General features: G+C 41.1%; 1 protein-coding gene across 5 annotated transcripts; it reads left to right on the top strand.

The window, feature by feature from the left end:
- The first annotated feature begins 1,234 nt into the window (after window positions 1-1,234).
- khk (ketohexokinase) lies at window positions 1,235-24,786 on the top strand. 5 transcript variants are annotated; one of them, XM_030728549.1, is made up of 9 exons: window positions 1,235-1,425; window positions 2,008-2,124; window positions 5,824-5,958; window positions 6,108-6,242; window positions 16,736-16,808; window positions 22,659-22,805; window positions 22,941-23,029; window positions 23,129-23,286; window positions 24,229-24,786. In XM_030728549.1, the coding sequence occupies exons 1-9, from the start codon at window positions 1,331-1,333 to the stop codon at window positions 24,342-24,344; spliced, it is 1,065 nt and encodes a 354-aa protein (XP_030584409.1). In that variant the 5' UTR covers window positions 1,235-1,330; the 3' UTR covers window positions 24,345-24,786. The 5 variants fall into 5 exon arrangements, with proteins under 5 accessions (XP_030584409.1, XP_030584411.1, XP_030584410.1 ...); XM_030728551.1 differs by lacking the exon at window positions 5,824-5,958 and having other exon boundaries at window positions 24,229-24,784; XM_030728550.1 differs by lacking the exon at window positions 6,108-6,242 and having other exon boundaries at window positions 24,229-24,783.
- The last annotated feature ends 162 nt before the right edge of the window (window positions 24,787-24,948 follow it).

Below are 24,948 nucleotides of genomic sequence, written 5' to 3'. Positions count from 1 at the left end.
GCCCGTACCCTGACACTTTCCACTAACCCTTACCAACTGTACACCAACTCACACTTGGACATATGCACCAGTCACTCTAGGACCCACACGCACTAAGACACAGTGTGAGGACGGGGGGGTATAATAGTGGGTGTGTACCCACTATTAGACCCCTCGTCCTCACACTTGCACTCACCACAACCATCCCAGGCCCTACTCTCCTCACCAAAGTCACACTTGACTCCATCCAGGACCCATTCCAGACATCAGGCATGCTCTGATGTCACACTTTAAGCCATTTTTGACAATGTTGGTCAGGTCTTGCAAACAGGCCATGGTGGGTGTCTATCGACTCTGGAGGACCAGCTGAGCACAAGGAACCAATTCCAATAATACCAGAGCTGACAGGAGGGAAGAAGCAGGGGGAACGAAGGGGTGTTTTTCTTAACTTGACTAAATTATGGCAAAAATTTAATCACGTTATCTAGGAGTCACTGGCCATCTTTTGTGTAATTTGAATCATAGTGGTTTTGCTGTCATGTTGTTAACAAGCAAACAGACAAACATACCAACAACAACACCGTGTTAACAGATTACAAGCCTAGTTTATGCACTTTACCTGATGCTAGCATGCTATCCTATGCTGCGGCACACAAGATAATATCGACTGTCCTCATAAGTTGTGTAAGACTTTCTTCTTTGAAAAGAGGATGGACACTTTAGTAGCTGTTAAACAGTGTAAATTTGCAAAGATTACTTTCCATTCAGTTTCTGTTACCTTTCTTTTCTAGTGTTGATGTCCTGTAACTGAAATAAAGCAAGCCCTGTAGTTCTCGGCAGGTGGGAGGGATCAGAGTCTGCCGCTTTAGTCAGCACTAACCAATAGGGATACGTGTTACATTGTTCATCTTTAGGCCCCGCCCCAGGATGTTCACGTTCGGAGAGCTCAAAAAACACACCTCAACCAAAAAAAGGGAGCGTCAAAACCAAAAGTTAGAGAATCGTAACCAAAGATTTCTGACATGCGCAAATAAAAGTTTAGGTTTTGCAAAAAAAAAAATTTTTCATGAGAAAAAAATTAGTCATTTAAATAAAAAAAAAAAAGTTTTAAGACAAAACTTTTGTAATTTGAATTAAAAAAAATAGTTTTACCACAATTTTTTTTTTTTGATTGAGATTAGTTTTTTGGTTTGAATAATATTGAGACAAATTTAATCCCATACGCTGGCTTCTGTTTTCTATGCTGACAGGAAGTGCAGCAGCTGAGAGGGACTCATAGGAAGTTTATATCTCAAAGTTCAGCTGAGTGTGTGTTTGTAATACCCTGGGAGCACAGAGTGTGTGGTCCAACATGGAGCAGCAGAAGAAGATTCTGTGTGTGGGGCTGGTATGTCTCGACATCATCAATGTGGTCAACGAATACCCTGAAGAAGACACTGACAGCAGGTTAGCACACAGGCTCAAGCTGGCAGCAGGGTAGCTCACGGGCTAATTATAACTCTGATAGCAGCTTAGCTCACAGGCTAATGATAACTCTGACAGCAGCTTAGCACAGAGGTTACTGATAACTCTTTTAGCTTGTTAGCTCACAGGCTAATTACAACTCTGATAACAGCTTAGCTCACAGGCTACTGATAACTCTGAAAGCAGGATAGTTCAAAGGCTAATGATAACTGATAGCAGCTTAGCTCACAGGCTAACTGCAGACTGGTGCAGCTTCTGTTAGCATCAGCTGTTTTGAGAGCTGAATCTCTGAAATGTGACTATGACATTGCTTAGGGTTAGAATTAGGGCTTAGGAGGAAGGCTTGGTGGTGATATTGTATGAGCAGGCACACAATGAGCTGAGAGCTTTGTGCTTATTTCTGATTATGCTGTTTGTTTGTTTATAACAGAGATTCAGGAAGGACTCTGCCCTCCTCCTCCTTTATATAACTGATCCCAACAGAACCCTATTGATCTTTGATACTCAACAAGTTGTTATTTTTTTTAAAAAGGCTTAAACATAATTTCCACCCTAACCCTGCAGATGTCTGTCCCAGTATTGGCAGCGAGGAGGAAATGCTTCAAACTCGTGCACAGTGCTGTCATTGCTCGGCGTGCCCTGTGCCTTTATGGGCTCCTTGTCAGCTGGTCCTGTGGCTGAGTGAGTACCAATTAATCATTTATCAGTAAATCCATATGTTCCAAAATACGCAGTCATCATCTATGACTGAAGGTAGAATCTAAGACTGAAAGTTGTAAGACGAGCTTTTCTTTGAATTGAGACAATGGTAGGTTTTTTTTGTTTTGTTTTTTGGGCGGGGGGCATAGTTAATATGTAAACAAACAGACTTTTTATTCACAGTCCAGTTAAAAGTTTGGGCAAACTATCATCTTCTGAAGCCAAAAACTGCAGGATGACAGCAAGCAGTCTTTATCTTTATCTTGGGAAGGAGACGGCATTATAGATCAACATCTGTAAACCATCATTTTTGTTATTTTACCAGAAGATATTTAGGTTAAAGCTTAAAATTCACACTGTCTAATCAAAGGAGGGTTGAACAAAAATATTTTAGCTGTCAAAAAAATCAGACATTCTTGTACACAGCTGACTCTACATCTGTTTGATGGAAAGCTGTTGGAGCCCACTGGAGATGGGGGGGTTGGAGCCTATCCCAGATGCCGTAGGATGAGAGGAAGGGTACACCCTGGATAGGACGCCTGTCTGCCACAGGGCTAACTCAGGGAGACAGAACCCATTCACACACATTCACACCTATTGGAGATTTAGAATCACCAGTTAACCTAACCCCACTAAGTGTCTGTGTAGATTCTCAGTCATCCAGGTCATAGTAGTCTCTGGAGCTTGAAAAAGGCGACTGGACTTCTTTTTTGTTTCTTGAAGACGTTTCAGGTCCATTTCACCATAGATGCACTCCAGAACAAAATCCACCAGACTCAGCAGAAACTCTCATCACTCTTACCTCACACCATCGCAGAAGATGTTTTTACATTTGTGGACAAAGCCCAGCTCGCACAACACATCAAAGGCAAGGAAAGACAACTACGTAAATTTCAAACTCTGCAAACCAAGGCATACCATTCATCTGTTAACAAACAGGACGACACAATAAGCAATGGAAACCAAGGAAAGTGGGTGAAGAACCTATCAGACAGGGTCCTCACCAAACCAGAAGAAAATGTGCTAGCCAAAGGACTCAACTTTGCCATAGCCCCACAACAGCTTCCTATAGTAGACCTCATCACAGCAACAGAAACCGCTATAAGAAATAACAAACTTTCTCATCCTGAAGCAGAACAGATCAGGATGAAAGTTTCAGCCACTCTCTCCAGTGCAAGACTTCCTCCATCCAGCCTCACCATTCAGGAGAAGAAGGCCATCACAGCCCTAAGCAAGGATCAAAACATCACCATACTGCCAGCCGACAAGGGGAGGTGCACGGTTGTGCTGAATTCATCGGATTACCACAACAAAATTACTACACTCCTCAGTGACAACAATACTTATGAGGTCTTGAGACGTGATCCCACAAGCAACTACAAGAAAAAAGTTGTTTGCTGCCTGCAACAACTTGAAAAGGAAAAAGCCATTGACCGCCCCACTTACTACCGCCTGTACCCTGGAGAAGCCACTCCATGCATTTATGGACTCCCAAAGATCCACAAAGGAGTCCCACTTCGACCCATTATCAGCAGTATAAACTCGGTCACCTACAACATTTCCAAACACCTCGCCACCATCTTATCACCGCTTGTTGGCATCACACCCCACCACATTGAAAACTCCACAGATTTTACAAACAAGGTCCAGAATCTTGTACTGGATCCAGATGAAACCATGGTGTCCTTTGATGTGGTTTCACTTTTCACTTGCATACCCACAACTGAGGCAGTGGAGACCGTCAGAAGACGACTACAGGAAGATGATTCCTTACTGAACAGAACCAGCTTCACCCCAGATCAGATTTGTGCACTTTTAGATCTCTGCCTTACCACAACATATTTTAAATACAATGATGGATTCTACAGACAGAAGCATGGATGTGCCATGGGCTCCCCAGTGTCTCCCATTGTAGCCAACCTTTACATGGAGGAAGTGGAAAGTAAAGCTCTTGGTTCTTTCAAAGGGATGGCACCTAGCCACTGGTACAGATATGTAGATGACACCTGGGTCAAAATCAAAACCCAAGAAGTAGAAGCCTTCACTCGTCACATTAACTCAGTGGATAAATACATACGTTTTACCAGGGAGGACACCAGAGATAACAAGTTACCATTCCTGGACTGTGCGGTGCTTATCGAGGAAGATGGAAGCCTCAACATTGAAGTTTACCGGAAGCCCACACACACAGACCAGTATCTCCTCTTTGACTCCCACCACCCTCTGGAACACAAACTTGGGGTGATCAGGACCCTACAACACCGTGCGGAAAGTGTTCCCTCTAAGGCAGAAGGGAAGCATAAGGAACACACACACATTAAGAAAGCCCTCAAAACATGCGGTTACCCCAACTGGGCCTTCATCAAATCAGCTAAGATGCACAGGAATGAAGGCCAAACACAAACTACAGAGAATGGGAAGGACAAGAGGAACAACATTGTCATCCCATATGTGTCAGGCTTGTCAGAGAAACTCAGAAGAATTTTCTCCAAGCATGACATCTCAGTATACTTCAAACCAAGTCACACCCTAAGACAAAAACTGGTTCATCCCAAGGACAAACCCGCCAAACACAAGATCAGCGATGTAGTGTATGCTGTTCAGTGCAGTGAAGAGTGCTCGGACCTCTACATTGGTGAAACCAAACAGCCTCTTCACAAACGAATGGCACAACATAGAAGAGCCACCTCGACAGGACAAGATTCAGCAGTACATCTGCATCTGAAGGAAAAAGGGCACTCTTTTGAGGATGCCAATGTTCACATTCTGGACAGGGAAAACAGATGGTTTGAAAGAGGAGTGAAAGAAGCCATCTATGTCCACTGTGAACAACCATCATTGAACAGAGGAGGTGGATTACGTCACCAACTTTCCCCCGCTTACAGTGCTGTCCTGAGCTCCCTTCCCAGACGTCTCAACCCCCATTCACACCTTTGTTCCAGTGACCTCAATAGGCCACAGGAAACAATGGAGCGGAGTCCGAAATTGGTTTCAACTGTAACCCAATATGACCCACGCCCCCTTCACACCTGGGCACATGTGTTCACGCACATGATCAATAGAGGGTCATAACCACCTCCAGGGGACTACGCCCACAGGGGTTTAAATACCTGGGTCTCTCCACCATTTGGTTGAGAACTGAAGAAGCCTTTCGGATGAGAGGTGAAACGTCTTCAAGAAACAAAAAAAGAAGTCCAGTCGCCTTTTTCAAGCTCCAGAGACTAACCCCACTAACTGCATGTGTTGCAATGTGGGAGGAAGCTAGAGCACCTGGAGAACACGCAAACTCCACACAGATGGTGGATTTTAACCCTCTAGCTTTGAGGCAGCAGTGCTATCTTCAACCTTGTCATGCAACATGGCTGAAGATAAAAATGGTTAATCACAGATTTTTGTTCAACCCCTGAAATTAAAGTTTGAACTTCAGTCAGATCTTTAGTACTTTCATTTAAAGTTTAGTCAGCCAAAAAATATGAAAACTGTCCAAATACCTGCGAGTTCTCTGTTCTTTTACATTAACATAGCAGATAACAGAATTATTACCACCTCTGACTTTGAATGATTCATTTTAACAAGTGAAGGTGCAGCATTTGCATTTCAGAAAGCCTCTTCTCTGAACAGTTACCTGTATGTAGTTTTATTTTAAAGGCATAGTCAGTGAAAACAGTTACCTGTTTGTAGTTTTATTTTGGAAGATTTTCAGAAGTACTGCATCGATGTGTCTCTGGTGTCTGAGCACCCTCAGTGCTTCCTTCCAGCCTCCATGGTCATCAGCAACATCAGAACTGGAAGCCGCACTATCCTGCACATGAACAGGTGTGTTTGTGTGTCTTTGTCACTAACGGCATCTATTTCAGGATCATCATTACGGAGCCGCACCACCACTCCTATCACTCAGAGCTCAGGTTTCTGTCTGAGTTTTATTTTGGAGGGCACATGATGTTTCCTGTCTGTCTTTCTGTCAGTTTCATCATGGCTGACTTCTCGCAGCGGGCCATCGATGTGTCAGCGGTGGTTTGGCAGGTCGAAGGTCAAACTCCGTGTGCTTGTTGTGTGGTTTGTCCGTCGACCGGAACTCGAACCGTCATTCTCTCTGATATGTAAGACCTCAGACGTTGATGAACAGGTTCACTAAGTACCTCACTATCAATCAGATGCTGTCATCATGAAAACTCGTGATTTATCAATAGGATACAGAGTGGAAACTGTCACTCAGCACAGTCACATGATTTCTGCATTCAAACAGAATTTTCAAAAAAACTGCTGAAATGTTAATGTGAGCTTTGATTTATTTTTTCATCTTTTTCTGATTCAATTTAATGATTTGTAATTATTTGTAAACAGAATGATCAAGTTTTTCTCCAGATGTTTTGATCAGTGCGTTATTTCTCAGGTCATGCCTGGTTAATCAACATGATGTGTTCAGATGCAACCAGCTGTAAATAATTATTGATAATTTCCCTTCAGCAATAACCTTCAGCTGCAGTTCAATCAGATTTTTTTAATTTTGGCAAAACTATATTTTTAAATAAAGTCCACAGTTTTAGTGCTGTTAGCTTTGGGGTTTTTTCTGGTCACTTCAACATACCTATCAGTGGTTCAAGTGAGGCTTGTGCTGAGCCATGGCCCCTCAGACTTCACATAAAACATAAAACAAACATACTGAGGTGTTTAGTGAACCTGCCGTCAGGAAGCATGAGTACCTGATCGTCACCCTAAATTTGGTCTAATGACAACTGGGCACATGACCCACTGCAGAGCAATGGCTTCACCAATCAGATGGGGAAAATGTCAGTTGACTTTTAACAATATCAGACAGGAAATTGGTAAAAGTGGGATTTACCTTTAAAAAGGTTTCTGAGAGCAGTTTGTGAATGAAGGTTGCGTGCAGGAAACTGATGACTGTAAACCTTTCTCAGTTGATGTTCCAGGTGTTTTGTCTTTAGCTCTGCAGCGGTTTAAAAATTTACCCTACTTTCAGGGTAAATTTTTGGTATCATCCTAACTTCCTGTCACTGTTATCAATAAAATATTTTTCGGATTGTTCAGATATCTGCACGTTGACAGATGAGCAAAAAAAAGAGAAACCGGAAGCAGTCCGTAAAACCTTTGCGTCAGTCAGTAAGTTTCTTTAAAGTTTTTAGCTTGCTCACTGGGGTTCATCACAAACCTCTCTGTTCTTTGGTGATTTTGAAGTTCTGCAGTGGTTTTTGGGGTTAATTCATTTTCACTGATTTAACTTCTGCAGAGGTTTAAATAAGTTTGTTAATCAAACTTCAATCTGTATAGGTTATTTTCCTCTATGAACAGAATAAGCCTGATAAACACATCCGTGCAGGTGTTCTTGAGCACATTTGAAGCCTGATATGTCTTATTCTCACAGACAGTAAAGTTTGTCCATCAGTGCCTACTGTAGAAAATGAAGGCCTGAATCTAAAGAGAAATTTTTCATTTTAATGGTGACTTATTTTTCTTTCTTCTGTCTGAACTGATAATTGTCTGTCCAATTGATCACCTGCATTATCAATCATCTGTCAAGATGATAAAATCCAGCTGGCAGATGATTGATGCTGTCATCATGAAAACTCATGATTTATCAATAGGATACAGAGGGGAAACTGTCATTCAGCACAGTCACATGATTTCTGCATTCAAACAGGATTTTCAAAAAAACTGCTGAAATGTTAATGTGAGCTTTGATTTATTTTTTCATCTTTTTCTGATTCACTTTAATGATTTGTATTTATTTGTAAACAGAATGATCAAGTTTTTCTCCAGATGTTTTGATCAGTGTGTTATTTCTCAGGTCATGCCTGGTTAATCAACACTGATGTGTTCAGATGCAACCAGCTGTAAATAATTATTGATAATTTCCCTTCAGCAATAACCTTCAGCTGCAGTTCAATCAGATTTTTTTAATTTTGGCAAAACTATATTTTTAAATAAAGTCCACAGTTTTAGTGCTGTTAGCTTTGGGGTCTTTTCTGGTCACTTCAACATACCCATCAGTGGTTCAAGTGAGGCCTGTGCTGAGCCATGGCCCCTCAGACTTCACATAAAACATAAAACAAACATACTGAGGTGTTTAGTGAACCTGCCGTCAGGAAGCATGAGTACCTGATCGTCACCCTAAATTTGGTCTAATGACAACTGTAAACCTTGAAAGATGCATGAACAAATTGAGTTTAATTTAAAACTTGTGTAATATGTTTTTCTGTTTCTAATCAATTGAGTTTTTTCCTCCATTAAATCAGATCAAACAGAACACTTAGGGGTTAATTTCAGTACCAGTGGACTGGTTCTTATATAGCGCGTTTCTTTTTTTTTCTCTTTTTTTTTAATAAAGCCTGTCATGTCTGGCAGTGTTTGCAAGCAGAATTGATAGAGTGCTTTTCTACTTGAGAACCCAAAGTGCTTTATACAACATGCCTCATTCACCCATTCATACAAGCACTTTTTTTGTAGGTCTAAGTGCTTTCTATCTACCAATCACACTCTAATGGACAAATCAGAGAGCAACTTCAATATCTTGCCCTGGAGCAGACAGGTAACAAACAACCAACCTGCCAATGAGTAGGGGATTAATGGGTGACACACTTGACCTTCAGAGCTACAGCCACCCTGAACATGGAGTCTCTGCCATGGTTTGGGCTGCATTTCAGCCAGTGTTGTTGGAGATCTTTTCAAAATTGATGGAATTGTGAACACAGAAAAGTACCATCAGATTTTCATCTGCCATGTAATGCCACCCATTTACTGCCAATGCAGTAAAAGTATACAGTGGAACACTATCAGTCATGGGTGTGTTTGAACAGATTTCAGTAAATCACTGCACCTATTTCTCATTTTCTTAGCAAAATATAAATAAGTGAGGGTTTGCTCAGGATTTTTCACACAGTAGTGTAAACTACATAAATAGAGGCTGTTTTCCAAGTATCAGCATTGTGGCTTTAAACTAACAAAAATTTGCAGTTCATGTAACATCCAGCAGAGGATCCAGCTATGAGTGAGTCCCCTGTTAAAATGTCCAACTTTACAGGAGAAATAAGGTATCATTCACAATTATCAATATTTTCCAAAGTGTACAAACCATACAATGGGGAGAGGGGATTAACACCCAATGTATGCTTTTCAAATAGTTAGAAAATGTTGGTCGGAACTATGTAATTTGAGCACTGCCGCCTGACTGCCAATGCCAAAGGCATCCACTTTCGTTCACTTGTACACCACTGCACCATTGTGTGGGCTGCATTGATATGGCCTCCAGAATGGCAGATCCGTTCAAAGGCCTCTTTGTATTCTCTAAGACAGGCCATCATCGATTCACAAAAAGACTCTACTGACTATATCAGACAGGAACAAGCTGTGAGTGCCACGCAGCAGGTGTGGAAAGCAGGCAAAGCAGTCGGAGATAAATTCAACAAGAAAGTGGAAGCATTGTTCCAAAAATGGAAAATGTATGCAGTAAACAGCAGAAAATGATTGTGGATTTTATTCAGAAGGTATGTATGTAGACTAATTCTACACATTCCTGGCATGTTTTTATCTATGCTGGCCCATATATTTGTGTGTAATCTGGGGACTGGCGGCTGGCACTGTTGCCTACTTTTGTGTAAGAAAACTCACTGTCAGTTGTCTCAAAAGTCACTAGAAGTCACTAAAGGATAGATTGAGGTCTGAGAGGCCTGGGTGATGCCATAGCATATGAAGGGACGCAGTATGAGTGGTGTATGTACACAAAACATAGGAACAGTGAAGTTTTCAGGTTTCCGGTGTTGTGCCAAAAAGTGATTTCCATTTTTTTTTTTTTTTATGTATTATCTTTGCTTACATCAGTAAATAGACTGTGATGACTGTGATGAAGGGCTTATATATAAAAAGAAGAAATGATGTTGCAAATATATTTACGACTCTGCATTATTGTATCTACATTAAAATCAATTCAGTCCTTTTTGGCTACTCTTTATAGAACTGTGATGTTTGTTGTAATTTCTGCAGCCCTCTTAGCAGATCACTCGGGAGGGGGGGGGGGGGGGTTAATATCAAATAATTGTAGAACTGTAGAAACTGTAGAACTGTAGAAATAATTGCCCTTTGGGGACAATAAAGATTTTTGAATTAAATTGAATCCAGAGTCAGTATTGGGTTTGATCTGTGGGGCAGAGTACAAGAACTTCAGTTTGATCTCAGTTTAGAAGCAGGAAATTAGAGGTCATCCAGGCCCTTATGTCTTTAAGACATTCCTGCAGTTTAACTAATTGATGTGTTTCATCTGGTTTCATGGATAGATAAATCTGGGTATCATCTGCATAACAATGAAAATTGATGCAGTGTTTTCTAATAATACTACCTAAGGGAAGCATGTATATGTCTGTGTAGATTCTCAGTCATCCAGGTCATAGTAGTCTCTGGAGCTTGAAAAAGGCGACTGGACTTCTTTTTTTTTTTTTTTTTTTTTTTCTTTTTTTTGTTTCTTGAAGACGTTTCACCTCTCATCCGAAAGGCTTCTTCAGTTCTCAACCAAATGGTGGAGAGACCCAGGTATTTAAACCCCTGTGGGCGTAGTCCCCTGGAGGTGGTTATGACCCTCTATTGATCATGTGCGTGAACACATGTGCCCAGGTGTGAAGGGGGCGTGGGTCATATTTAATCAGTGGTTTCAGTTGAAACCAATTTAGGACTCCGCTCCATTGTTTCCTGTGGCCTATTGAGGTCACTGGAACAAAGGTGTGAATGGGGGTTGAGACGTCTGGGAAGGGAGCTCAGGACAGCACTGTAAGCGGGGGAAAGTTGGTGACGGGGGGGGGGGTTTAGCTTCTACCATGTGACAGAAATATTCGTTGTGAGTCAAAATGAATTGATATCATTCATAAAAGATCATGTTTGATATATGCTTGACAGACTATAGGTCAACAAGTCATTTACAGGAATATAAATACCAGCAATTAGTTTTTTGGCAAATACTTTTTGGCACAAGACAGGCTATTCAGATGACTAATTGCTCCACTGACACTGTGTACAGTGTGGCGGCATGTATATTTTGGATAAATGCAGTGCAATACACATTCAAATTAAAATTTAAATCAGTTTATCGCACCCTATAAATTCTAATATATACAGCTGACAATATATACGTCCAGACAGCTGGGATAGGCGCCAGCCCTCCTGCAACTCTGAACAGCATAAGCAGATGAGAATGGATGTTTTAATAGACAGGAAAGAGTACATTTGATACCAAGATTTACATAATTTTTCAACACCAGGGTGTTTTTGAGACTTCCCATTACACTAAAATACCAAAGAACCAGGTGAAATTAAATGTCATGAAAAAAGATAAACATTTTCTTTGTACACGTTTGGGGAGAGGGGGGGGGGGGGGGTCTGAAAAAGAGGACACTTTGAAAAATGTTGATAATTGTGAGTGACCCCTAAGCAGGTTTACAAAAACTGTCTTGGTCTCTATAGCAAATTTACCTCCTCATAACAACTGCACAGGGGAAGATTTTTTTTATAACTCACCTGTTTAAATAGGATTAAGGTTAAAAGTTTGCATTTTTAGGGATGTGCCTCCTTGACTGACAGGAGGATGGCTACACAGGAAGCTGAAACTGTTAGCTCTCTGCTAGGCTTCACCTCAACACTTGTGGACGTTCCAAAAAATTTAGCAGATTTAAAAAGCGAAGCAGTTTATTGGTCCAGGTGGTTTGATGATGTTATAATCATCAAACCACCTGGTTTTGGCTTGGTGTTGGCTCTCACTGCGGTATTGTATCACTTCCTGTTCCTGTTTCGGAGCACAGTGTTTTGCTGTCTGTTAGCTGTTAAATCTGTATAACTCGATCTATCTAGATAACATATTTTAGGGTAATCTACACCTACTTTATCTAGCATACTCTTTGCTGAATCACCTGTATTCACATTATTCACTTTATTTGTTTTTAGAAATTCGCTAGCTTAGCTCAGCTAGTAGCTTAGCCCTTAGCCGACTCACTACCAGCATGGCTTCTTCTCCTGTCTCTCCTGCACTTTCCTGCTCTGGGTGTCACATGTTTAGTTACTGCTAAAGGAGGCCGAGGAGTAACAGTACTTGTAATGAATGTAGTCTGTTTGTAGCTCTGGAGGCCAGGCTTTCTGAATTGGAGACTCGGCTCCGCACCCTGGAAAATCCTATATCTAGCCAGGCCCCTGTAGTGGGTGCGGACCATGGTAGCTTAGCCGCCGTTAGCCCCCCCCCCCCCCCCCCCCCAACAGATCCCGAGCAGCTGGGAAAACAGGCCGGCTGGGTGACTGTGAGGAGGAAGTGTAGTCCTAAGCAGAAGCCCCGGGTACACCACCAACCTGTTCACGTCTCTAACCGTTTTTCTCCACTCGGCGACACACCCGCCGAGGAACAGACTCTGGTTATTGGCGACTCTGTTTTGAGAAACATGAAGCTAGAGACACCGGCGACCATAGTCAAATGTCTTCCAGGGGCCAGAGCAGGCGACATTCATGGAAATTTGAAACTGCTGGCTAAGGCTAATCGTAGATTTGGTAAGATCGTTATTCACGTCGGCAGTAATGACACCCGGTTACGCCAATCAGAGGTCACTACAGTTAATATTGACTCGGTGTTTAACTTTGCAGAAACAATGTCAGACTCTGTAGTTTTCTCTGGGCCCCTCCCCAATCAAACCAGGAGCGACATGTTTAGTCACATGTTCTCCTTGAATCACTGGCTGTCTGAGTGGTGTCCAAAAAACAACGTGGGCTTCATAGATAATTGGCAACGTTTCTGGGGAAAACCTGGTCTTGTTCGGAGAGACGGCATCCATCCCACTGTGGATGGAGCAGCTCTCATTTCTAGAAATCTGGCCAAATTTATTAACCCTCCTAAAACCTGACTACCCAGGGTTGAGACCAGGAAGCAGAGTTGCAGTCTTACACGCCACTCCACAGCTTCTCTCCTCCTGCCATCCCCTCAAAACCCCATCCTCACAGAGTTGGTGCCTGCTCCCAGACCACCAAAAAACAAAGCTAAAATCAGCAAAAAGCTATTTAAGCAAAAAAATTCAAAAACAATAAAAATAATACAGCTTCATCAACTGCACCAAACAATAAAACAATTAAATGTGGATTATTAAACATTAGGTCTCTCTCTTTTAAGTCCCTATTAGTAAATGACTTAATAATTGATCAACGTATTGATTTGTTCTGCCTTACAGAAACCTGGTTACAGCAGGGTGAATATGTTAGTTTAAATGAATCAACACCCTCAAGTCAAAGTAACTGTCAGAATGCTCGAAGCACAGGTCGAGGAGGAGGATTAGCTGCAATCTTCAATTCCAGCTTATCAATTAATCAAAGACCCAGACAAAGTTTTCATTCTTTTGAAAGCCTGACTCTTAGTCTTGTCCATCCTAATTGGGAAAATCAAAAACCTGTTTTATTTGTTATTATCTATCGTCCACCTGGTCCTTACTTAGAGTTTCTGTCTAATTTCTCAGACTTTTTATCTGATTTAGTGCTCAGTTCAGATAAAATAATTATAGTGGGTGATTTTAACATCCATGTAGATACTGAGAATGACAGCCTCAACACTGCATTTAATCTATTGTTAGATTGTTAGATAGATATTATTGGCTTCTCTCAAAATGTAAAGGAGCCCACCCACCACTTTAATCATACTCTGGATCTTGTCCTGACATATGGCATAGAAACTGAAGATTTAACAGTATTCCCTGAAAGCCCCCTTCTGTCTGACCATTTCTTAGTAACATTTACATTTACTTTAATGGATTACACAGCAGTGGGGAATAAGTTTTATTACAGTAGAAGTCTTTGTGAAAGTGCTGTAACTAAGTTTAAGGATCTAATTCCTTCATTATTATGCTCTTCAGTGCCAACACAGTGCAGAGCAGCTACCTAAACTCTGCTCCCAGTGAGGTCGATTATCCCGTCAATAGTTTTACATCCTCACTGCGTACGACTTTGGATACTGTGGCTCCTCTGAAAAGGAAAGCTTCAAATCAGAAGTGCCTGACTCCGTGGTATAATTCACAAACACACAGCTTAAAGCAGATAACCCGTAAGCTGGAGAGGGAATGGTGTCTCACTAAATTAGAAGATGCTCATTTAGCCTGGAAAAAGAGTTTGTTGCTCTATAAAAAAGCCCTCCGTAAAGCTAGGACATCTTACTATTCATCATTAATTGAAGAAAATAAGAACATCCCCAGGTTTGTTTTCAGCACTGTAGCCAGGCTGACAAAGAGTCAGAGCTCTGTAGAGCCGAGTATTCCTTTCACTTTAACTAGTAGTGACTTCATGGATTTTATTACAAATAAAATTTTAGACATTAGAGAAAAAATTATTCATAACCATCTCAAAGATTTATCTTCATATTCGGCTGCTTTCAGCACTGCTGGTATTTGTTTAGACTCTTTCGCTCCAATTGATCTTTCGGAGTTAAATTCAATAGTCACTTCCTCCAAACCAGCAACATTTTTTTTAGATCCCATTCCTACTACACTGTTCAAAGAAGTCTTTCCAATTATTGATGCTTCAATCTTAAAAATGATCAATCTGTCTTTATTAGTTGGCTATGTACCACAGGCCTTCAATGTGGCTGTGATTAAACTGCTACTTAAAAAGCCATCACTTGACCCATCACTGTCTTAGCTAATTATAAGCCAATCTCCAACCTTCCTTTTCTCTCAAAGATTCTTGAAAGAGTAGTTGTAAAACAGCTAACTGATCATCTGCAGAGGAACGGTTTATTTGAAGAGCTTCAGTCAGGATTCAGAATTCATCACAGTACAGAAACAGCATTAGTGAAGGTTACAAATGATCTTCTTACAGCCTCTGACAGTGGACTCATCTCTGTTCTTGTCCTGTTGGACCTCAGTGCAGCTTTGATACTGTTGACCATAACATTTTATTACAGAAATTAGAGAATACTATAGGTATTAAAGGTACTGCACTGCAGTGGTTTGAATCATATTTATCTCATAGACTCCAATTTGTTCATGTAAATGGGGAGTCTTCTTCACACACTAAGGTTAATTATGGAGTTCCACAGGGTTCTGTGCTAGGACCAATTTTATTTACATTATACATGCTTCCCTTAGGCAGTATTATTAGAAAGCATTGCATCAATTTTCATTGTTATGCAGATGATACTCAGCTTTATCTATCCATGAAGCCAGATGATGCACATCAATTAGTTAAACTGCAGGAATGTTTTAAAGACATTAAGGCCTGGATGACCTCTAATTTCCTGCTTCTAAATTCAGATAAAACTGAAATTTTTGTACTCGGCCCCACAAATCTTAGAAACATGGTGTCAAACCAGATACTTACTCTGGATGGCATTACTTTGGCCTCTAGTAACACTGTGAGGAATCTTGGAGTCATTTTTGACCAGGATATGTCCTTCAATGCACATATTAAACAAATATGTAGGACCGCTTTTTTGCATTTGCGCAATATTTCTAAAATTAGAAACATCCTTTCTCAGAGTGATGCTGAAAAGCTAATTCATGCATTTATTACTTCTAGGGTGGACTATTGTAATTCGTTATTATCAGGCTGTCCTAAAAGCTCCCTGAAAAGCCTTCAGCTGATCCAAAATGCTGCAGGTAGATTACGGACAGGGACTAGAAAGAGAGAGCAGATTTCTCCCATATTGGCTTCTCTTCCTTGGCTCCCTGTTAAATCTAGAATAGAGTTTAAAATCCTTCTCCTCACATACAAGGTCTTGAATAATCAGGCACCATCTTATCTCAAAGACCTTATAGTCCCATATCACCCCAACAGAGCACTTCACTCTCAGACTGCTGGCTTACTTGTGGTTCCTAGGATACTTAAGAGTAGAATGGGAGGCAGAGCCTTCAGCTTTCAGGCGCCTCTTCTGTGGAACCAGCTTCCAGCTTGGATTCGGGAGACAGACACCCTCTCTATTTTTAAGATTAGGCTTAAAACTTTCCTTTTTGATCAAGCCTATAGTTAGGGCTGGATCAGGTGACCCTGAACCATCCCTTAGTTATGCTGCTATAGGCCTAGTCTGCTGGGGGTTCACATAATGCACTGTTTCTTTTCATTCACCTTATTTACTTTGTTTATACTCCACTCTGCATTTAATCATTAATTGATATTAATCGCTGGCTCTCTTCCACAGCATGTCTTTTCTCTCCCCTCAGCCCAACCAGTCGCAGCAGATGACTGCCCCCCCCCCCCTGAGCCTGGTTCTGCTGGAGGTTTCTTCCTGTTAAAAGGGAGTTTTTCCTTTGCACTGTCGCCAAGTGCTTGCTCATAGGGGGTCGTTTTTACTGTTGGGTTTTCTCTGTATTTTTGTAGGGTCTTTACCCACAATACAAAGCGCCTTGAGGCGACTGTTGTGATTTGGCGCTATATAAATAAAATTGAACTGAATTGAATTGAATTGAATTGAATAATGATGTCATCAGATGGCTAACAGGAATCACAGAAGGAGAATCCAGAAAAAAATAGTTTATCTAAGGTTTTGAGGGATGCAAGTGTCTCTGGAGTCACTGGGTATTATTGTGCTTTAATGAGGACCAAAAGCTCTGACTTCACTTCCTACTGTATCTATCAGGAACCTTCCTGATGTCACAGCAGACGATTTTTCAAAAGTCAACCTCAATCAGTTCAAGTGGATCCACTGGGAGGTGAGTAAAGTCCAAGAAACCACAACCATCCCAACTCAGCATTAAACTAATCCTGGTAATCATGATTTAAAATAAAAATTATTTAAACACAACCTGTTAATGATGCCATAGTAACCAATCAGAACACATCTGTCACCATATAAACATCTCTCTAACCTGCTCAGGGGTTTGTGTGCATTTAGAAACAACAATGCTTTTAATAGAAGTTTCTTTTTATTAAAATTACATTAAATTGGAGAGAAATTGCCAAAAATTGATCAATGATGATCAAATTAATCATTCTTAGATCAAGGTAACCACAAACCAAATGGTTACACTGTGACATTATAATGTTATTTAACTTATAAATCAGAAAGCAAAAATAATAATGCTGTGATGCATCAGAAACTATGTTTTCTTAACACTCATCGCTGATTGAAGAAAATAAGAACAACCCCAGGTTTCTTTTCAGCACTGTAGCCAGGCTGACAAAAAGTGAGAGCTCTGTTGAGCGAAGTATTCCATCAATGTGTATATCAGACCACATTCCTACTAGACTGCTTGAAGAACTCCTGTCATTAATTAATCTTGCGATAGATGTTTATTAGTTGGCTACATGTCACAGGCATTTAAGGTGGTAGTAATTAAACCACTGCTTAAAAAGCCATCACTTGGGCACCCGGGTAGCTCAGTGGTGGAGCAGGCGTGTCATGGTCCTGGGCCGGTGGCCCAGTGTTTATGTTCATGTATAGTTCTGTTATTATGGTGTCTGTCTCCCCATACTGATGTGCTGTCCTTAGGTGTTTAGTCGGGGTGTCAAGTTATTTCCTGTTTTATTTTGGTAGGTTCCTGGTCTGTGTGCTTTGGGTTTAGTTTGTCTTGTACTTCCCTCCCAGCTGTTTTCCATTTGTTCATTACCTTCTGTGTATTTAAGTCTTGTGTTTCCCATGCTCCTTGTCGCGTCGTTGATGTTATTGTGCCTGCGTGTGATGTTATTGTGCCTGCGTGTGACGTTATTGTGCCTGCGTGTGACGTTATTGTGCCTGCTTGTTCCTGTGTTCCCCGTGTCTTCCCTTCGTCTCCCTTACATAAATAAATACCTTTAAGTTATGCCTTTCTCTGGAGTCCCTCGTGTTTGCCCTTCCTCGCCTGTTTCCTCCCCGGCCATGACAAGGTGGCCACATATATATGCCGTAGTGCGGGCGACATGGGCTCAAGTTCTGGCCTGTTGCCAATTTGCCCACGTGTCTTCCCCATATCTTTCCCCGGGTTTCCTGTCTGAGAAACTGAAGCCAAAGTATCGATCTCATTACACTGATATCGATCAATACCAATACCAACGTTGGAATCGATATTAGGATCGATCTGCCCACCACTAGCTCAATGCACAATGGCGGAGAAACAACTTACTTCCCTGCCGTTACCATTGGTGGCAGCCATGGTAACTTCAGGGTTCTAGCAAGAAATATTTCTCACCCCAACGCTGTATTTAATGTGTTCCAAAGTGCTGTTTCCTTCCATTAATGTGTTTACAGAAATCCCATAAAAAACATTCACAACAAAAACATAATCCAGATTTTTTAACAATCAGCTGCTAAAGGCATTTCCGACATTTGAATATCAGCCACCATGTTGTGAGCATAAACTATCACGTTTTTAATGCAACAACAGGAAGTGACATCATCTTGCTGGGAACTGTAGTTTTTTTTATTCTTGAAGGCCTCTCATAGTGGCACTGGTGCTGAAAACTAATGTTTGACTATGGCTTTCTGAATACAAGTAGGGCTGCAACTATCAGTTATTTTAGTAATCAAGTATTCAATTGATTACTCAATTAATCAAGTAATTGGATTGAAATAATTTTTCATTTTAACAATTCATCAGCATATTTTAACTTCCGTACTGCAGATGTTTCTCTGTGTGAAACAAACAGGGTGGCTGGAGCAGCTACAAAGTTCTCTTTTCTTCATGTTGCTGATCAGGTGGTTGATGAAGGACCTCCAGCTGTTTCCCAGTAAAGGTTTTAAGGTGGTTACAGGAACAAGAGCTCCTTTCGCTCCACCTGAGCTCACTGTCTCAGTAACGGCTCTGCCTCTTTGCGCTTGCTGCGTGTGTGCATACAGACTGCATGTAAAACAGCTGCTGCTGTGTTTTTGTTGAAAAACTGGGGGCTGAATGAGCTTAATGCTGTAATGCTTTTTATTCACAAGCATCCTCCAAATTATTTTTCTACTGCAGCTCTATTTTTAGTTGCTAATTAGGGATTAAAGATAAAAAAAACATTTTGACGGAACCCCTCTGTACTGAAGGGGGCGGGGGGCACCGAACGATTGCTAGTGTTAATGGCAGCCCCCCTTTCCCCAGTACACTGTGGTTATAGGTCTGGTCTGGTGGTTACAGCTGACGTAAAGAAAAAATAACAGCTGACATCCTCTGCTCAACACGCGTGCACATTTAAACACGCACACACACAGCACAGAGAAGTGGGGGCGTGGAAAAACATCTCAGTGATCCACTCGTGTTAAAGGGTCGTTTTTTTCTTTTTTCCAAATGACGGAAATCAGTTGCACTGACGGAGAAATAATGTGGAGGAAATACTCCGCTTACACGGAGACACCTGAGCTGCAGAGTTGAAACGAAACATCAAAGCAACAAATTTGTGTCGAGGATTTTTAATAATCGAATTGAGTTAGTCCAAGAATTATTGCAGCCCTAAAATTTGGATTAAATTTTCAGTTTGTGTATCAAAAAGCATGAAGGTTGGTATTTACGTTTCATGCTGGGATTTTTTTGTTGAATAGGAAGCCTGAAATTTCCTTTGATCTTCATTTTCCCTTCTACTTCTCCTAGTGTTCATGCCGGTTGTTATTTCGATTTATGTAGCACACGCATGACCATAGTGAGATCAAACGTGCACATTGTGAATAAAACTGCCCGTGCTCTGTGGTAGATTGCAAACTGCGGTGAAATGATACAGGCGTAAGCAGCGATAATAGCAGTGACATAGCCGGGGCGGAGTCTGCGGGGCTGTGCCCCAGGGAGAGGGAGGAGGAGCACAGTCTTTGTTGAATTTGATCAAAACGATTTGCATCCAATAAAAGCAAAGATGTTAACAAATAAATTGGACAATATTCTGGCAATTTAGTGATATTTCCAGAGCTGTGGTCTTGACTGGTCTTGAAATAAAATCCAGAGTCCGTGACAAGACCGAGACCAAATGCGGTCGAGTCCATGACAAGACCGAGACCATCAAAAAACAGTCTCGAGACCAAGACAGATTTCGAGTACTACAACCTGTACCTGGATGACCTCTAATATCCTGCTTCTAAATTCAGATCAAACTGAAGTTCCTGTGCTTGGCCCCACAAATCTTAAAAACGTGGTGTCTAACCAGATGCTTACTCTGGATGTCATTACCTTGGCCTCCAGTAACACTGCCTTCAGCTGATCCAAAATGCTGCAGCTAGAGAACTGACAGGGGCCCTTTTTCCACCGACTGGGTGCCAGTATTTGAACCATTCAGCAGTTTTTCCACCGCAAACACACTTGGTGCTCAGCCAAATAACAGGTTCAACTCAGGCCCCGCAAGCTAGCTGATCTCGAACCAAGAACACGTGATGCAAGTAGCAGAAGGGCATGACTCTGCCATCTCAACATAAAGATTTCTACCGCTATTTCACTGCATAGTGTGTATTACTTGAGAAAAGTGATGTGATTTTCACGGCTTTAAATTAGGTTGGGCCCGAAGGCTGAACTTGCTGCTTTGCATCAGTTCATATCACAGATAAAAGGACGCAAAGTGCTGTTGGGATCTGTTTTCCAATCCTACTTTAAGAAATCTTTACTTTGTTTAAAACTTCGAATTTAGTGATCCCACCCAGGTTCGTTGATGTGAAAAGAAACACACAGGTCATGCAAATACTCATGTCATAATATAAACATTTATTCAAGCATTAATTAACAGAGTATATTACATAAAACATGTTTAAATCAGTCTGAGACTAGAGAACAGACCTTACCTCCCTGTCCCTCTGCCCCATCTAGTCTAACTTTCTCACCGTCTTTCCTCTGCTTATATGCCCCATCCTCCACTTCTCCTAAAGAATTTACCCTTTGACTTTTTTTTACAATTCCTACACTGGTTTCTATGACAACCACACCTAAGGAATGACCAGCCTGCACACTGAGAAGGAAAACATCTATTCCAGACCACTAATAAGTATATACTGCTAAATACAAATAAAACTAACAAATATAAATCATACAAATAATTGCTAGCAAATGTAACTAATACATGTAATGCTAAATAGTTTATCTCCCCACAGTGCGCACTTATCATCATGCTCCTAATCACTGTCTGTTTACCTTGTGGTGCACACAGATGCTGCAGTAGTTTGTTTGGACCGTAAAATATGTTTGTAGCACAAGAAAGGGGAGTGTGTTCTCCCACGTTTTTGCCCTTCAGCTTCCATGTCTAGACGAGGACCTGTCCACAGTCATATGTAAAGGATCAGTTCACAAAGCACGGTGGAAACCCAGGACTGTTCTTAAGCATTTTGCCAGTTCATCGAAACCGACACCAGCACTGGCCCTAGCACGGGCACCTAGGCAGTTGAAACGTAGTAAGGGACTAGAACAAGAGAGCATATTCCTCCCATATTGGCTTCTCTTCATTGGCTGCCTATTAAATCCAGAATAGAATTTAAAATTCTTCTTTTCATCTCAAAGGTCTTGAGGAACTATACAGTACTATGAGACCTCATAGTACTGTATCACCCCAATAGAGCACCTGTCAGTCTGCTGGCTTACTTGTGGTTCCTAGGATACTTAAGACTAGAATGGGAGGCAGAGCCTTCAGCTTTCAGGCTCATCTGTGGAACCAGCTCCCAGTTTGGATTCAGGAGAGAGCCACCCTCTCTATTTTTAAGATTAGACTTAGAAGTTTCCTTTTTGATCAAGCTTATAAATAGGGCTGGATTAGGTGACCCTGAACCATCCCTTAGTTATGCTGCAATAGGCCTAGGCTGCTGGATTGGGGGGGAATCTGCAAAGCATTAGTGTTATATTTAGCTTAATATTTATTATATATATTTTAAGGCTTTATAAACTCTTCCCATACTCCTATAAACCTTTCCCACTCTTGTACTGCAACTTGAATGAAGAAGATAATGAATTGTATAGCTGTGCAGTACTGATGGCGAGGAAGGTGATGACAATGAGATGGATGTACCATACTGCACAGCCGAGAAGAGCATCACAGCTCTTCTGAAGGCACTACTTCATCTGGCACTTCATCAGGGGGTGCAGTTTCTTTGCCCTCACCATAACTTCTGTTTCTGCTTAAGGCGTAGGTGTAACTGATCTCTTCATCTGAGTGAACATATTATGGGGAGTGATATAAATAGCTATATACCCCAAAATCCCACAATATAGTGAAAAGTACGCAAATCTGAATTAGATTTGTAAAAAAAAATGTGATACAATGAAGCCGCAATAAGTGAACTGCAATATAGCAAGGGGCGACTGTAGTTATTTATAATCTCTGGCTCTCTTCCCCTCCCTAAACCTGGTTCTTCCAGAGGTTTCTTCTTTTTAAAAGGGAGCTTTTCCTTCCCACTGTTGCCAAGTGCTTGCTTATAGGATTATCGTCTGTTTGTCAGGGTTTTCTGTGTATTATGTAATGGTCTTTACCTTACAATCTAAAATATTTTGAGGTGTCTGTTATGACCTTGGAGCATTTGCAAAATAAATTCATTTAAAACTTTACACTTTTACACTTCAAAGTGAAATGGGACCTTGCGTCTCACACTGGCTGATGAACACTGCAGGGATTTCCTGTTTGTTTGCTGTCACACTTCTTAACCCCTGCAGGGCCGAAATGCAGAGGAGCAGGTGAAGATGATCCAGCAGGTACAGATGTATAACAGTACATTGCCACAGCAACATAGGATTACCATCTCTGTAGAGATAGAGAAGACCAGAGAGCTGCTATACCAGCTGTTTCCTCACGGTGATGTGGTGAGTTTCTGCACTAGATGAACTACCTGCTTTGTCTGACAAAATGGAACATGTTATCACATGTTCTCCATTTATTACGTGTTCTCCGTGCATCATGTGTTCAGTGAGTTCACAACATTTTTTTATGTACTTAAGGTGTTTGTCAGTAAAGACGTTGCTCGTCATTTCGGGTTCGAATCAGGTGAAGCTGCTCTGAAAGGACTCTACAGTCGAGTCAAACAGGGGTGAGTGGAGCTCAAGGGTCAGCAGCATTCACCTTCTGGTAACATTAATAACAACAGTAAAAATGAAAATATGAAATGTGTCTTGCTGACTTCTCTCAGGGCCATCCTGATCTGTGCCTGGGCGGAAAAAGGAGCTGACGCTTTGGGTCCTGATGGTATGATCATTCATTCTGATGCATTTCCTCCTGAAAATCTTGTCGATACACTCGGAGCTGGAGACACCTTCAATGCCGCTGTCATCTACACGTTGTCCAATGGTGAGATACTTAAAAATCTGTGTTGGTAGGACCTGAGTAAAATATCTCAGTTCTAATCAAGGATTTAACAGATTTTTTTTTTTTTTCTGTAGGAGATGTCTTAGTTTTAAAAAAAAATACTGGTTCTGGTGTATTTAATAACATTTACTCATCAGTCATTTATCATGCATATACTTAAGATTTAAAAATGTTTGAACACACACACACACACACACACCCCAGCTCACCCTGTGGGCAGTCTTTGTCTTTGAGGGTCCTGCACAGTATCTTAGCTGTTCACAGGGTTAGGGTTAGGTCACCCATGAGGAAACAGCTGGTATAGCATCATGGCCAAGTTGGAAACTTAGCCATGATCTTTCAGGTCAGCTGCTGTGATATTCAGCGTACAAGTTATTACTGGGGCTTGGTACCCAATCTCGGAGCATGGGGATGATGAAATCCCCCCAACCTGTTATCCTGGCTCCCCTTTGCTGTAGCATTTGTGTTGTACCACGTCGATCTCTAGTTGCGTGAGTTGTTTTGTTGTTGGGTGTCGAAGAGTCCATAGGTCCCACATCCTCTTCATATAACCCCTCTCACTGGGATTACATGTGTAGTAGCATTCCAACAGTTCCCAGTTCTCATCTCGTGTCCATTTATGTCATAACCTCCTAGTTCCAGTAGCCAGTATGCCCTGGTTCCTCAACATCTGATGCAGACCTTGTTAATCTCGGTGACATTGGAGCTGGTATGGCTTCAGTCACATATCTCTCATTCATATTCTGAGGTAAGCTTGGTTAGCATGGGGGATCTAGCCTGGGGACCCTTATTGGATGCACACCCTGGCCAGGATTTGAACCCCCAACCTCTTGTTCCAAATCATACCACATTAAAGTTACCACTACACTATCCAGCTGATATATACATTTTTAAATAAATAAATATAATTTGTTTTGTCTGTAGGAGGAAGTTTGCAGAATGCGCTGACCTTCGGCTGCAAGGTTGCTGGCAGGAAGTGTGGTTTCCATGGTTACGACAGCATCCGTGAAATCTTCACCGATGAGCAACCAAAGAGTTAAAAATTAGTTTGTTTTTGGAGTGCACATCCATGTAAACACATGAACACCTCAACATGTGAACGAGAAACGTGTCTGAAGTTAAAAAGAAAAATATGGTTAAAGAAAAGGACCTGCATGATTTTGCTCAGTAACTGATAACTGATGGATAACTGAAACATCAATTAGTTCATTCATTCACAGATCAATAACTGGATTATTGTTCAATACTTTATTAACTGAAGTGATAGAAGCTGAAGTTTCTGTTAAAATATTTTTTACCTGATAATAAATCTGATTAATCAGTGATTGTGTTGATTATTTTTGGTGTCAGTTGTTAACATTTTAGTGTCCTGATAATTTTTTTTAACTTAAATCTTGATTGTAAATGGTGTCATTAACTAATTAATCTTTAATAAAGCTAGAGCATTTTACACACTATTTAGTTGCATCTTTATTGTCATAAACTTTCAGTTTTCTTGTTTTTAATCCAGCTGTAATTGTTTTGCTTTTTTTAGTAGAATAACTGAGGAGGTTTTTTTGGGGGGGGGGTTCTTTTGGTGAAACGTCTCCTTTGGTGTCTTCCTTATGTTTTATTATTGTTTTAACCAAATATGTCACTTCCTGT

Source organism: Archocentrus centrarchus, chromosome 5, assembly GCF_007364275.1.
Source record: "Archocentrus centrarchus isolate MPI-CPG fArcCen1 chromosome 5, fArcCen1, whole genome shotgun sequence".
Classification (NCBI taxonomy): domain Eukaryota; kingdom Metazoa; phylum Chordata; class Actinopteri; order Cichliformes; family Cichlidae; genus Archocentrus; species Archocentrus centrarchus.
The sequence above is the reverse complement of the archived record's forward strand: the minus strand, read 5'-3'. Positions and strand labels throughout refer to the sequence as shown.